The sequence below is a fragment of the Apium graveolens genome, chromosome 1 (assembly GCF_009905375.1).
Source record: "Apium graveolens cultivar Ventura chromosome 1, ASM990537v1, whole genome shotgun sequence".
Taxonomy (NCBI): domain Eukaryota; kingdom Viridiplantae; phylum Streptophyta; class Magnoliopsida; order Apiales; family Apiaceae; genus Apium; species Apium graveolens.
Genome location: NC_133647.1, coordinates 192,251,427 through 192,267,335, shown reverse-complemented (window position 1 = coordinate 192,267,335; position 15,909 = coordinate 192,251,427). Strand labels below are relative to the sequence as shown.

The window sequence follows — 15,909 nt, the reverse complement described above, 5'->3', positions numbered from 1 at the left end:
GAGTAGTGTATATTTAGGATGTTCATTTAATATTTAGTACATGTATAAACTAAATGTTACTAATATGATTAAGTCTTCACTTCTATGTATTGCAAAGGTTATTAAAATATATTTTAGTTCATGTAATATGTTCTTTGAATATAATTATTAACCACAATACTTTTTGTCAAGGAAAAATAAAATAATGTTTCAATTTTACAATTTGATAACAATATCACCCTACCATATTACTTCAAATAAAAATAAACAAAAAAAGAAACATATATAACATGTTTATTTTATAATTCTAGACATATTTCTAATTTTAAATAAATTGACATGAATATTCGGCTAATTGACGTTTCAAACTAACTTTTTTCACAATTTTGATTTTTTAACCAATTTTAAGGTTGTGAAATTTGGAAAATGTATAATATCATCTGTTGGTGCAAAACGATGAGACAATTTACTATTCTAGGCAAATTTTTAATTTTAAATAAATAAAAATCATTTTTCTGTTTACTTGCACCATTCATAATCCTAACTTTTTCAATGACTTAAAGATTTGGAAATCTAAAAAAATGTACTATGTTTGTGCAAAAATTGTACAATTTTATCAGTTCAAACATATTTTCAATTTTAAATAAATTTTTAACTAACTAACACTATTTCAACTCAACTTTTTTAATAATTTTCAATTTTTAACCAATTAGATGGTTTGAAAATCCTATAAATGTATATTGAGATGTGTTGGTCAAAATAAATTTGATATTTTTATCATCCAAGACACATTATAAATTTGAAATGAATTAAAATAATTTTTTAGCTTACTGACACAATTATAATTTTACTTTTTTTACTTTTCCAACTTTTAAACCTGGTTAAGAGTTTAGAAATTTTTAGAAGGGTATAATATGATGTATCGTGGCAAAGCTCGTACTATCATTCAAAGCTAATTTTTAATTTTATATGAGCTTAAATAAAAATTTTGGCTTATTAAATTTTGAAATAACTTTTTCATAAATTTAAAAATTTAGTTGGTTTAAGAGATTGAAAATTTTATAAATACATAATGTAGTGTGTTGGTACAAAAAAACTGGATGATGTTATCATTCTAAACTGATTTATAATTTCAATTTAATATTACTTACTCTATTTCGAATTAACTTTTTCATAATTCCTAAATTTTAACCAATTTAAAGATTTGCAAGTCTTATAAATATAAAATGTGATTGGTTGGTGCAAAGAGTTGGATAATATTACCATTTTAAGCTAATTTGTAATTTTAAACAAGTTTGTATAAATTTTCAGTTTATTTATTGTATTTCGAATTAACAATTTTCATAATTTAAAATTTTTAAACGGTTTGAAGTTTGTTTTTTTTGAAACAAAACCGTACTTGCATTAATCAAATACTATCTGAAATCAATACATGATTAATAAACTCGGGTGGATCAACAATCCACACACGAAAGTCAGACATAGAATAAGTAGCTAACAAGTGTGCCACATTATTTGCAGACCTACTAACCCACTCAATTAGCACATGCATAAAGTGATTTCGTAACTCTAAACAATCAGCAACAATAGTGTGGAAATAACTATCCCCTTATTGATCTTTACAAGCTTGCACCAGACTCCTCGCATCCGTCTCAAACACACAATGATCGAGCCCCAATTCTTTCACCCAAGTCAATGCTTCCTTCAAGCTGATTGCCTCTGCTTTTCACGGATTCCGTCTGCCTTGTATTTGCTTACATCGAGCTCTTACAAACTGTCCATGTGCATCTCTAATTACCTGGCCAACACCGATATAGCCATCCTGAAACACTGTTGCATCTGTATTAATTTTAAACCACCCTTCAGGAGGTCTATTTCATTTTCTGTCCCTTCTACTTGTCAGTTGTGTTCTCTTCTCGATTTCACATGTCTTCCTACAGTCCGTTAGCAGATTCATAGCTGCAGATTTTACTCCAAACACCGATCCCGTGACTCTCTCCCAAATCCATTTATTCATATGTCTCCACAAACTCCAGCAAACCATCCATATTAGTGCACACTGATCCTTCGTACATACACTAAATATCCTGTTAATAACATCAAAAACTGACTCATTCTGCATCACCGTAACTTGAGAACATAGTCCAATACTCGCCCATACCTTTTTTACAAAATTACACTCAAACAAAATGTGTACATCAGTTTCAACATTTCGGTGACACCACGAACATACCATATCAACATTGACATGCTTCATTGTTAACGCCACTGTTGTAGGTAAACAGCATCGACACACTCTCCATATGAAATTAACCACCTTCCCTCGAATTTTAAGAGCCCATAATTGTTTCCAGAATTTACTATGCGTCATATCCTGAGCGCCTTGCAACTTTTGATACACACTTTTCACTGTCAACTTACCATCCTCTTCAAATTTCCAAAACCACGAATATTCCTTTCTTCTACTTGAAAGTGGAATCCTCTGTATAAGCTCCATATCCCTGTCGTTAAATATATCATTTATAACCTCAAAATCCCATCAACCTGTGTATCCATATCTATCACATTTTGTACTGTAGTTTCACTTAATTCATGTGACATTACTGTAATGACGCACCCATTTATTTCACATGGAAGCCAAGGTACCTCCCATGCCTTCGTACTCGCCCTGTCTCCAATTCTTCTCCGACAAACTTTTTTAAGCACCTCCTGAGCTGACAATATACTACGCCAAGTGTAACTTGGATTTGCCCCTATACCCGCATTCAAAAAATCTGTATTTGGGTAATATTTTGTCTGCATATTTTTTGACAGTAGAGGATTTTCTTCTTTCAAAATTCTCCATCCTTGCTTGGCTAGCATAGCAGTATTAAACTCCCGAAAATTATAAACTCCAAGCCCACCTGCAAATTTCGACACACTTAGCTTTTTCCAGGACTACCATCGAATGCCCCTACCATTTGAGCCATTTCCCACCAAAAACCATTTAAATGTCTTTCCATTTTTTCGCACACACTTGCAGGGACCCTGAATATACTTATCCAGAAGGTTGGTATTGATCGAGCTCCAGCCTTTATAAGTGTGAGTTTTGCACTCTTTGACAACACCTTATTACTCCACCCTTGCACTTTGTTCCCCACACGATCAATCAGCTCCCCAAACACTTCCGTTTTATTTCGGCCAATCGACATTGGCATGCCTAAATATTTACCAGGCTCGTTAATCTCATGTACCCCTAATTTTTCACACACTTTAATCCTATCCTCCACCTTAGTATTAGGACTAAAAGTGATGTTTGACTTACTATAATTTATTGTCTGACCAGAGATTAACTCATATCTTTGTAATATATTCTTCATACAACCTACTTCCATCTCATTTGCAAGGAAGAACAGATAACAGTCATCCGCGAAGAGAAGATGAGAAATCGGCGGAGCACCTTTATCTATACTGCATCCATGGATTAATCTCACACTTTCATGTCTACGAATCATTGCTCCCAAGCCTTCTACACACATTATGTACAAATACATGGAAATAGGATCACCTTGTCGGATTCCTCTATGAGGATGAATATTACCAAACACTTCACCATTCTGCAGAAAGCCGTATGACACGGTCTTGACACAACACATAATTATATCAATCCACCTATGAGGAAAACCAAATTTTAACATCATATTTTTAATGAATTTCCATTCAAGTCGATCATATGCCTTTGAGACATCAATCTTTAACCCAACCAGGCCATTTTTTCCTTGTTTCTTCCTCCTTATACAATGATTCACTTCATATGCAATTAGCGCATTATCAGTCAACAAACGCACTTTATTTGTCTGATATAATATTATTCAAGCACGGCTTTAAACGATTAGCCATTACTTTTGACAGGATACGCACAAACACATTACATAGAGAAATGGGTCTTAAATCTTGCATCTGCTGTGGCTTCGTTATCTTCGGAATCAAACAGATGATGGTGTAATTTATGCCTGCTGGTAATTCCCCGGTATCGAAGAAATTTCTGCAAAATATTATTACCTCTTCTCCAACAATCGACCAATAAGTCTGGAAAAAAGCAGGGTTAAATCCATCATAGCCAGGTGATTTACGAGGATGCATCCCAAATACAACATTATTTACCTCTTCGCCATTAATTAGTTCCAATAGCTCTTTATTTTGCTTATACGGGATCTTTGGCACTTTTTCCCAATCTGTCAAATTCCCCCCGGTTACCGAAGACTGAAATAAGTTCAAGAAATACTCCGTAATAATCCCTTGTATCTCTATACTATCTTCTCTAAATACACCACTCACATCCTTCAATTTAGTTAGAGCATTCTTTTTTCGTCTGTTTGAGGGATATCTGTGAAAAAAACGTGAATTCATATTCCCCTCCTTCAGCCACATTTGTTTGGCCCTTTGTTGCCAATATACTTCTTGTTTTTCCAGCAAATAAAGAAACTCCCACCTAGCGACATTGTACTGACTTACGCCGTGATTATCCCTTCGAGCTCACAATCTCTTCATCTTTCTTCAGCATTCTGCTATCTTTTCTCTCATCTCCTTAACCAAGCCTCCCTCACACGCTTCTAGTTTCACACCACACCTCCCGAGTCTAACCATAATATCGTCATTACTTTTCTCAGTCCAGCAACTCTTTATCACATTATAATAGTCACTCTCTCTAATCCAGACATTTTCAAATCTGAACATTTTCTTTTTCTCCATATATACCCACCTATTTAAGTCAAGGAACAACGGAAGATGATCCGACGTTGACACCTCGATAACTTTAACCACAGCATCAGGGAACAAAGATTTCCAATCCTGGTTAGCCAATCCTCTATCTAATCTCTCTTGAACCCATGCATCAGTGCCTCTACATCTCTCCCATGTAAACATCTCCCTTTCAAAACCCAAGTCCATTAGGCCACAGTCTAGTACAGCTTCTGTAAAACCTTGTAATAAGAACCGAGCACATGGTCTTCCCCTTTTTTCTCCTCAGCCTTCATTAGATTATTATTAAAATCACCAATCAAACACCATGGAAGTGAAGATAGTAATGACAAATCACGCAACATATTACATGCTTCAATTCTTCTACCTCGCTCCGGGTACCCATAGATTCCCGTATACCTCCATCTTCCAACTTGCTCACTCGCCACCTCGAAATCAATATAATTACTACAACTATCTATAATCTGTACTCATCCCTCATTCTTCCACAATAATGTCAGACCCCCTCCATGCCCTTGTACATCCACGACAAAGAATCCAGCAAAACCCAGCATTTTACTAATATCAGCGATTTTATTTATTTTACTTAACGTCTCAGACAGAAAAATAATATTGGGCTTATAATAATTAACAGTCTCCTTGAGAAACCAGACTGCACGTGGCTTGCCCAACCTACGACAGTTCCACGATAAAAGACTCATAGTGTCTGGCGGGCCTGTAGTCCAGAGCCCGCCACTAACATATTTTTTGGCCCATTTTCCAGATTGAGCCCATCATTGTCAATATCATCCTCTCCGTTATTTACTCCCTGTATACCCACATCTACTCTCTTCCTTTTCAAATCCAACACAATCTTTGCATTAATACATGCATTATTCCCTCCTATAATTTTTCCCTTATTTTGAATTTGAATTACGTTATTTATATCCCTCTGATCACGCATAACAACTTTTATAGAGTCTTTATCTCCTAATTTCTCGTGTAGAATTCCCTCTACCTCCATATATTTTGGTTCCGTCATCTCACCACCATGTACGGTTGTTGATGCTCCCGTTTGACCTCTATTTTTCGCCCATTTTTTGTCCCCATCACCTGTGTGACGCCCTCCAAACCCGGGGACTAGATTTGGGGGTCACTAGCCACTAAACTAAAATAAAATAATCACAGCAGAATAATATAATAAATATGACCCCTTTATCTGCACTGGATCGATCACAGGTTATAGTATGGAATAGGCACTAATACAAACCAACTGTTATTACAAACCAAAAGTCTAATTAGTTTTACAACTTATTCAAATTTTATTACAAACCTTTATACTATTCAAGCGTCCCAAAACAGTCTACCTGGAATACACACCACACTATTTACAAGCACTCGACTTCTGATCAAACCTGGATCTCAAGCCTGCTCTGGCTTAGCTGAAAGATTAGATTGATAAACAAGTATGAGCGAAAGGAATGCTCACCAAGCAGTATAAAATGTGCTTGAAATGATAAACCACATTCTGATAATAACTAAACAACAAGATAAAGTTAGGAATATTTGATCAATAATTAAAGCTTCGCAAGCTATCAACAATAAACGATGATTTTTAGATTGTAATCTAACTCCGACAGACGTACTATCACATGCTGATCAGCCCGTGTGATAGCACAAAGTCATGATTCATAGAAACATGTCCCCCAAAACACGAGTACTCAAATAAAAAGGCAATATACCTGCCTGTGGCAAAAATGGTGTCATAATATTTCATATAACACATAGAAATAACCCTCCACTGGACCGTTCGTCCCGGTCACTTACGCATTCATCTAATCCATAAAATATTTTGATCTAAGGAACCGAATCAAAGGATATCCTTAATCATATAACTCCCCATTTCTCATGGTCCAGAGCTATCTCAACAATCGACGGCGAAATAACTAGAACAATTAGTTATTCGCTAATCTCAACTCAATGTTCCACTGTATAGAGTAATTTATAGCGAAACATAAAACGTTTAACTATTCTAAACTTAGAATAGTATGGAAATTGAAAGAATATAGTTCAGAGTCAATATCAATTGAATAATAAATGAAGATATAATATTTGCATAATATGATTCAAGATAAACGTCACTTGAACAATAAATGAAGTTAATGGTACTTGCCTGGTATGCTCGATAACCTCTTACTAAAACTCTGCTTATAACTGCTGGCTACAATCTCCGTCTAATACTTGACTGCACTCCATGCTACTCGATTCTATAAATAAAAGAACTATCTTAATTGACAGAACCAAACTCAATCGACGTACTATACGTCTTAACATCTACCCGATCGTTTATAACTAATCATGACATTTTAAAACTGTAATCAAATAGCATGCATATCACATAGCACGTAATCATGGTATTCGTATAACACGTAATCACATATTTCATGTAACACATAAGTTAGATCATTAAAAGATATGCTTCAGTGCGTTCAGAATGAAAATCGAGTCACTATTAGCATTTACCGATCAAATAACGACTTAAACTGATACACAAATCAAATGGAAATGCAATACAAAAGAAATTAAGACTCAAAAGTATTTTTATTGGAAGCGCAATATTTTCTGAGTCTATACGCGTTCGTTTCGTAATTAACGGACGAACGGTTTAATTATTATGAATAAAATAAGAAATAAATGTGAATAAATCAATTAATAATAATATTAATTAATTTTTAAATACCAAAATATAATTTTTAAAAGTCTAAAAATAATTTTTAGGATTTATTTGAATTAATTATAAATAATTTACATTTATTTAACTATTTATAAATAAAATTAATTGATTAATTAATTTTTAATCAATTAATTAAATTCATAAATAATTAACTAAAATAAATTATAAATAATTAAATCAAATTTTATTTTTAAAAATAATTAAAGAAAATAATTTTAGGAATATAAAAAAATAATTAAGAAAATAATTTTAGAATTAAAAATAATAAGTAAATGATTTTTAAATATAAACTAAATATTTTTTTTGGAATTAAGAAAATGATTTTAAAATAAATTATAAAAAGTAAATGCAGAAACAGACTTTTGGGTTTGCAGTTGGGGGAAAACATATCGAACCCGGGTCAGGAGACCGGGTCGAAATCGGGTTAAAAGGATTCAACCGGGTTAGGAAGAACACCGACCGGTTTCTGGGAAATCCCCAGATTCCGGCGGCCTTCGCCGGACACCGGCGAACCCTAAACGGGGCCAAAACGTCATCTTGTGGATTCCGTTTTTAGCCCAGATCGATTCTAAACTACTCCGACAACCTGTCTATCAACTCAGCCACCGCAAACAGACCCGGCAACGATTCCTCCGGCAAAAAGCCGTTAAAGTCGGCCGAACCTTAAGGTTTTTCCGGCGAAAAAAATGATCCTCATCGTTTCTCAACACAAATCGAAGATATAGGTATCAAAATCAAGCTCTCAGTTCATACAATCAATCCACATAATCAAGAACAACAACCAAAACCTCTAAAATTCAGAAAAATGAAAAAAAAAAAAAAAATTCAATCATTCGTTTTTACTCAATACTAAACCAAATCGATTGAAATATAGCTTAAATTACTCCTTGTGATTCCAGAAATCATAATTAAGAACAACAAACGATTCATCAAAATCAAAAACGAAATTTCAAGAACAAAAACACCCCCAGAATCGATTTTGTAAAATACTTACCCTCGATTCGTGATTTTAGTATCAACAGAACGAGCTCGTTACGGGGATCAATTTGATAGGTCGAACGTCCGATTTGGTTTCCTGGTTAGCTCAGAATCATCAATTCTTTGTGATGAATAAGATTATACCCCCGAGAATGTTCTTGTTTTGTATGAATTTTCTAATTTTTTTTATAAAATAAAATAAATAAATAAACAGTCCAACTATTTATATTAAATCTGAAATTATATCCCCAAAATAAATTAAGGGTGTTTTTATCCCTTAATTATAATAATTAGGGCCCCAAAATAATAATTACGGGGAATAATTTTAAAAACGATAAAACACAAAATTATTTCAAAATTCCCCGAAAATTGCGAATAATTTAAAAATACAAAAATAAAGGGTATTTGAAACACGAATAATTTTATAAAAATGAAAACACGGATTTTGTGGGGTTTGTCGTCCCGGTCCGTTGATTTTTGAAAAACAAAAATGACCCCTAAATTACCAGAAAAACCCGAAAATACCTAAAATACATTCAAACGCGTATAAATTGAAATAAAACGAGTATCTTAATAAAGACGCTACTAAATACGCGTCCCGATTGCAGATAGGTTCATATAATTGCAGTTTAAACATATATTAATCAATCAAAAAATTTTCTGGCCCGCACATAAACACACATGACAACTGTAACATCTAATATCATGGCAATGATCACTTTAAATTTATAAAACACATAATATTTATTTATTTAACACATAATATTCACATAATTTTCCCGGTTATTACATCTTTCCCCCTTAACAAAATTCTGTCCACAGAATCAGCCTAGGAAAACAAATGAGGATACTTGGATCGCATTTAGCTTTCCAACTCCCAGGTCGACTCTTCGACCTTGGGATTCCTCCACAAGACTCGTACTAACGACACAGACTTATTCCTAAGCACTCTTTCTTTCTTATCTAAAATTTGCACTGGTTGCTCTACAAAAGATAAATCTGGTTGAATCTCGATTGGCTCGAATTCTATCACATGGTTCGAATCAGGCAAATAACGCTTTAACATCGACACATGGAACACGTTGTGGATATGCTGCATGTGAGGTGGTAATGCTAACTCGTACGCAACCTTTCCCACACGCCTCAAAATCTCAAAAGGGCCAACATAACGCGGACTGAGCTTTCCTTTCTTTCCAAATCTTGATAAACCTTTCCAAGGTAAAACCTTTAATTGCACTGCTTCACCAACTTCAAATTCCATATCTTTTCTGGTAGGATCAGCATATCTGCGTTGACGATCTTGAGCTGCCACTAATCGATTCCGAATGAGTTCCATCTTTTCCTTTGTCTGCTGAATCAGTTCTGGACCCAAAATCTTTCTCTCACCAACTTCTTCCCAACAGATTGGAGATCTGCATCTTTTCCCGTACAAAGCTTCGTAAGGCGACATCCCAATACTTGCATGATAACTGTTGTTGTAGGAGAATTAAACTAATGGCAAATGTTCGTCTGAACTTCCCTCAAAATCTAGAGCACATACCCTTAACATATCTTCGATAGTTTGAATCGTCCTTTCACTTTGATCGTCTGTCTGCGGATGATACGCGGTACTCATGTTCAGCTTCGTTCCGAGACAATCTTGAAAACTTCTCCAAAATCTTGAATTAAATCGAGGATCTCTGTCTGAAACTATGGATACTTGAACTCCATGTCGTGTCACAATTTCCTTAAGATATAACTGAACCAATTTATCCATTGAGAATCTTTCGTTGATAGGAAGAAAATGCGCTGACTTTGTTAATATGTCGATAATAACCCAAATAGCATCATGATTTACCCTGGTCCTCGGTAATCCAACTACAAAATCCATCGCGATATGTTCCCACTTCCATTCTGGAATGTCCAATGGTTGTATCAATCCACTGGGCCTTTGATGTTCCGCTTTGACTCGCTGTCAAGTGTAACACTTACTTACCCATTCTGTAATTTCCTTCTTCATGCTTGGCCACCAAAAGTTTTCTCTTAAGTCTCTGTACATCTTGGTACTCCCGGGATGAATTGAATATCTGGAGTTGTGAGCGTCTCGAAGAATTTCATCTTTCAGCTCGGCTACGTTGGGTATCCATATTCTAGAAGAAAATCTTAATATTCCTTTATCATCCTTTTGACTCCCTATCTCTTCTCCTGTCAAACTGTCTCGTTCATGGCTCATGACTTCTTCCTGACATCTTCTCATTTTCTGTAATAATTCTGGTTGAAAAGACATTGTACATAACACCTCTATGGATATACTTGGGATACTAACCTCTATTTCCAGCTTCTCAAATTCCTTAATCAATTCTTCGGATAAAATTGTCATATTCAACCTTTCTTTTCTACTCAGAGCGTCGGCCACCACATTTGCTTTGCCCGGATGATAGTTGATAGTACAATCGTAATCCTTGATTAGTTCTAACCATCTTCTCTGCCTCATGTTCAATTCCTTCTGGGTGAAGATATACTTCAAACTCTCGTGGTCCGTGTAGATCTCACACTTTTCCCCATAAAGATAATGCCTCCAAATCTTCAATGCGAACACTATAGCTGCCAATTCCAGATCATGAGTTGGATACTTCTCTTCATGTGGTTTCAACTGTCTTGAGCGTAGGCTATCACCTTGTCATGCTGCATCAAAACACATCACAACCCTTTGTACGACGCGTCACTGTAAATCACAAAATTTCCTTGATCATTTGGTAAGACTAGCACTGGAGAAGATACTAATCTATTCTTTAATTCTTGGAAACTTTCTTCGCATTTCTCGTCCCATTCGAACTTTTGGTTCTTCCTGGTGAGCTTTGTCAACGGCGTAGCTATCTTTGCAAAACCTTGCACGAATCTTCTGTAGTAACCTGCTAATCCCATGAAACTTCGTACTTCTATTGGTGTCTTTGGTCTCTCCCAATTGATTATGGCTTCAATCTTTGTTGGATCCACTTCCACTCCTTTATTGCTAATCACGTGCCCAAGAAATCGTACTTCTTTTAACCAAAATTCACACTTGGAAAACTTTGCGTACAATTTCTCCTGTCGCAGTATCTCCAGAACTATCCTCAAGTGCTCTGCGTGTTCCTCTTCTGTTTTAGAATAGATCAAGATGTCGTCTATGAACACGATCACAAATTTATCCAAATACTTCTTGAATACTCGATTCATCAGATCCATAAAAGATGTTGGTGCGTTGGTTAATCCAAATGCCATCACTAGAAACTCATAATGCCCATATCTGGTTTTGAATGCGGTCTTTGGAATGTCTTCAGGCTTGATCTTCAGTTGATGATATCCAGATCTTAAATCAATTTTAGAAAACCATACAGCGCCTCTCAATTGGTCAAACAAATCATCGATCATCGGCAACGGGTACTTGTTCTTAATAGTCAGCTTATTCAGTTCTCGATAGTCAATACACAGTCGCATACTCCCGTCCTTCTTCTTGACAAACAGTACTGGTTCCCCCATGGGGATACACTGGGTCTTATAACTCCTTTCTCCAAAAGATCTTGCAGTTGAGTTGCCAATTCTTTCATCTCCACTAGTGCCATCCGGTACAGAGTTTTAGAAACCGGTTCTGTTCCGGGTGCTAAGTCAATTGCAAACTCAATTTCTCTGTCGGGAGGTAATCCTGGTAGATCGTCTGGAAAGACATCTGGAAATTCGTTGACAACTAGAATCGTTTATAGTGTTGGAACTTCCTTGCTGGTGTCTATCACATGAGCCAAATATGCCTCGCAATTCTAACGCAATAACTTCTTCACTTGAGCTATCGTTAAAAACTTCTTCTCTTGCTTATTCCCTCGAAATATTATCTCCTTCGTACTATCCAAGGTCCGAAGTCTTACTTTCCTATGCTTACAATCAATATGAGCGTTATTTTCTGACAACCAATCCATTCCTAAAATAACATCAAATTCTCCCAACTTAAAAGGTATCAAGTTGGCATAGAAATGATGTCCTCATATCTCAATATCACACCTCGGGCACACTCGGTTGACGGAAACTTGGACCTTATTAGCTAATTCTATCATTAATGCTTGTTCTAACAATTTAACTTCACAATGCAGCTTATCGATAAAATCTTGAGAAATAAATGATCTTGTAGCTCCAGAATCAAATAAAACTTTAGCATCTACGGAGTTGACTGGGAGCGTACCTGCAACCACGTCTGAACTCTGAACAACATCCTTCATGGTCATATTAAATGTCCTGGCCTTTGGCTGGTCCCTTGCTGGTGGTCCTTCAATCCTTGGCACATTCTGAGATGGAGCACCTGTAAGCCTTGGGGTGTTGCTCGTCATACCTTGTGTTGGGCAATTCCTGGCGATATGTCCTGGCTTCCCACACTTATAACAACCAGTTCCCAAATTCTGACCTTGAGTCGGATTCTGACACACATTAGCAAAGTGTCCCTTCCTGCCGCACTTGAAACACGTCACATTAGCATTACAATTCCCAAAGTGCTTTCTACCACAAAACTGGAAATTTGGTACTGGTGGACGATTGGGCCTCTGCTGATTTGAATTCTGAAAACGGTTGCCCTGTCCTCCATTTCCTGATGGCGGTCTTCTGAATCCCATATTCCTATTACCCTGAAATTCTGGATTTTTGTTGAAACGGCTCTGAAAATTACCTTGCTGCTGACCTCCTTCTAAGGTTTCTATCTTCCTTTTCTTCCCATCCTTTCCTTTCTGAGACATGTCACTCTTACTTTCGATCACCATTGCTTTATGAACCACTGCCACATATGAAGTTAATTCAAACATGGCCACTCTGTTCTGAATCCAAAACTTCAAACCCTGTCCAAACCTTCTTGCTTTCTTCTCATCTGTATCAACCTGGTCTGGCACAAACCTTGCTAACTCAGTAAACTTAGCCTCGTACTCAGCCACGGTAAGATCACCCTGGTTCAGGTTCAAGAACTTAATCTCCATTTGATTCTTCATATACCTTGGGAAATACTTTTCCAGGAACAACTCTGTGAATCTCTCTCAAGTTATAAACTCACCTCCTTACAATGCTCGTGTGGATTCCTACCAATAGTTCGCCTCACCCTTCAGAAAGTAGCTTACAAACTTGGTCTTCTGTTCAGTTCCTGCTCCGACTAATTCAAAAGCCTTTTCCATCTCCTTGAGCCATGCATTGACTTCCACGGGATCAGCACTTCCCTTGAACTCAGGTGGCTTCACGGCTTGAAATTGCTTAAAAATCACTGCAGGTGGTGCTGTTGCTTGCTGCTGTTGTTGTTGCTGCTGCGTAAGATGTAACATTTGCTGTTGCATCAGTCCCAACATCTGGACAATCGCTGGATCCATCCGACTCTCGGTACGATCCTCTCCTTAATTATTCCTTCTCTTTGGTGCCATTATTCTGGTAAGAAACAAGCAACATATATAATAATATGTCAAGCATTGTGTCAAATATGTAGCAATTCCTTAGCATATCAAAATTATCAAACATTATCTTTTCTCAAAATATCATAAACTTGCTACCATATTAACATAAGCGACATGATTATCACATAATCATGCTTATTATCTTGAGAATAATAACACAAAGAGAATTTACGAAGAATTATCCAAACCTTTTTAAATCCTTGCTCGAAATCTTAAATAAACCAACAAACAATGGATAGGGTTGCAACACAACCTTCCAACCTCAAAACCAACAAAATAGAAGGGCAATAACACAAAGGCCTAAGGCTAAACGCAAAACAGGAAACCTAAACAACTTAACTATAACCCAGCCCAATAACTTAAATTTAACCCTATAAAAGCTAAACTACACGCGCATATCTTATGTAATCTTCTTATGACTCATCTATGACAATCCTAAGCCTCTTTCAGTGACCATAACATGTAGCTCTGATACCAACCTGTGACGTTCTCCAAACCCGGGGTCTAGATTTGGGGGTCCCTAGCCACTAAACTAAAATAAAATAATCACAGCAGAATAATATAATAAATATGACCCCTTTACCTGCACTGGATCGATCACAAGTTATAGTATGGAATAGGCACTAATACAAACCAACTGTTATTACAAACCAAAAGTCTAATTAGTTTTACAACTTATTCAAATTTTAGTACAAACCTTTATACTATTCAAGCGTCCCAAAACAGTCTACCTGGAATACACACCACACTATTTATAAGCACTCAACTTCTGATCAAACCTGGATCTCAAGCCTGCTCTGGCTTAGCTGAAAGATTAGATTGATAAACAAGTATGAGCAAAAATTATGCTCACCAAGCAGTATAAAATGTGCTTGAAATGATAAACAACATTCTGATAATAACTAAACAACATGATAAAGTCAGTAATATTTGATCAATAATTAAAGCTTCGCAAGCTATCAATAATAAACGATAATTTTTAGATTGGAATCTAACTCCGACAGACGTACTATCACATGCTGATCAGCCCGTGTGATAGCACAAGGTCATGATTCATATAAACATGTCCCCCAAAACACGAGTACTCAAATAAAAAGGCAATATACCTGCCTGTGGCAAAAATGGTGTCATAATATTTCATATAACACATAGAAATAGCCCTCCGCTGGACCGTCCGTCTCGGTCACTTACGCATTCATCCAATCCATAAAACATTTTGATCAAAGGAGCCGAATCAAAGGACATCCTTAATCATATAACTCCCCATTTCTCATGGTCCAGAGCTATCTCAACAATCGATGGCGAAATTACTAGAACAATTAGTTATTCGCTAATCTCAACTCAATGTTCCACTGTATAGAGTAATTTATAGCGAAACATAAAACGTTTAACTATTCTAAACTTAGAATAGTATGGAAATTGAAAGAATATAGTTCAGAGTCAATATCAATTGAATGATAAATGAAGATATAATATTTGCATAATATGATTCAAGATAAACGTCACTTGAACAATAAGTGAAGTTAAGGGTACTTGCCTGGTATGCTCGATAACCTCTTACTATAACTCTGCTTATAACTGCTGGCTACTATCTCCGTCTAATACTTGACTGCACTCCTTACTACTCGATTCTATAAACAAAAGGACTATCTTAATTGACAGAACCAAACTCAATCGACGTACTATACGTCTTAACATCTACCCGATCGTTTATAACTAATCATGGCATTTTAAAACCGTAATCAAATAGCATGCATATCACATAGCACGTAATCATGGTATTCGTATAACACGTAATCACATATTTCATGTAACACATAAGTTAGATCATTAAAAGATATATTTCAGTGCGTTCAGAATGAAAATCGAGTCACTATTAGCATTTACCGATCAAATAACGACTTAAACTGAAACACAAATCAAATGACAATGCAATACAAAAGAAATTAAGACTCAAAAGTATTTTTATTGGAAGCGCAATATTTTTCTGAGTCTATACGCGTTCGTTTCGTATTAAACGGACGAACGGTTTAATTATTATGAATAAAATAAGAAATAAATGGGAATAAA

General features: G+C 35.8%; 1 protein-coding gene across 1 annotated transcript; it reads right to left on the bottom strand.

Moving 5' to 3' along the window:
* Positions 1-4,515: 4,515 nt before the first annotated feature.
* On the bottom strand, positions 4,516-4,908 carry LOC141714203 (uncharacterized). Its single transcript, XM_074517735.1, has one exon. The coding sequence runs from the start codon at positions 4,906-4,908 to the stop codon at positions 4,516-4,518; it is 393 nt and encodes a 130-aa protein (XP_074373836.1).
* Positions 4,909-15,909: the final 11,001 nt, after the last annotated feature.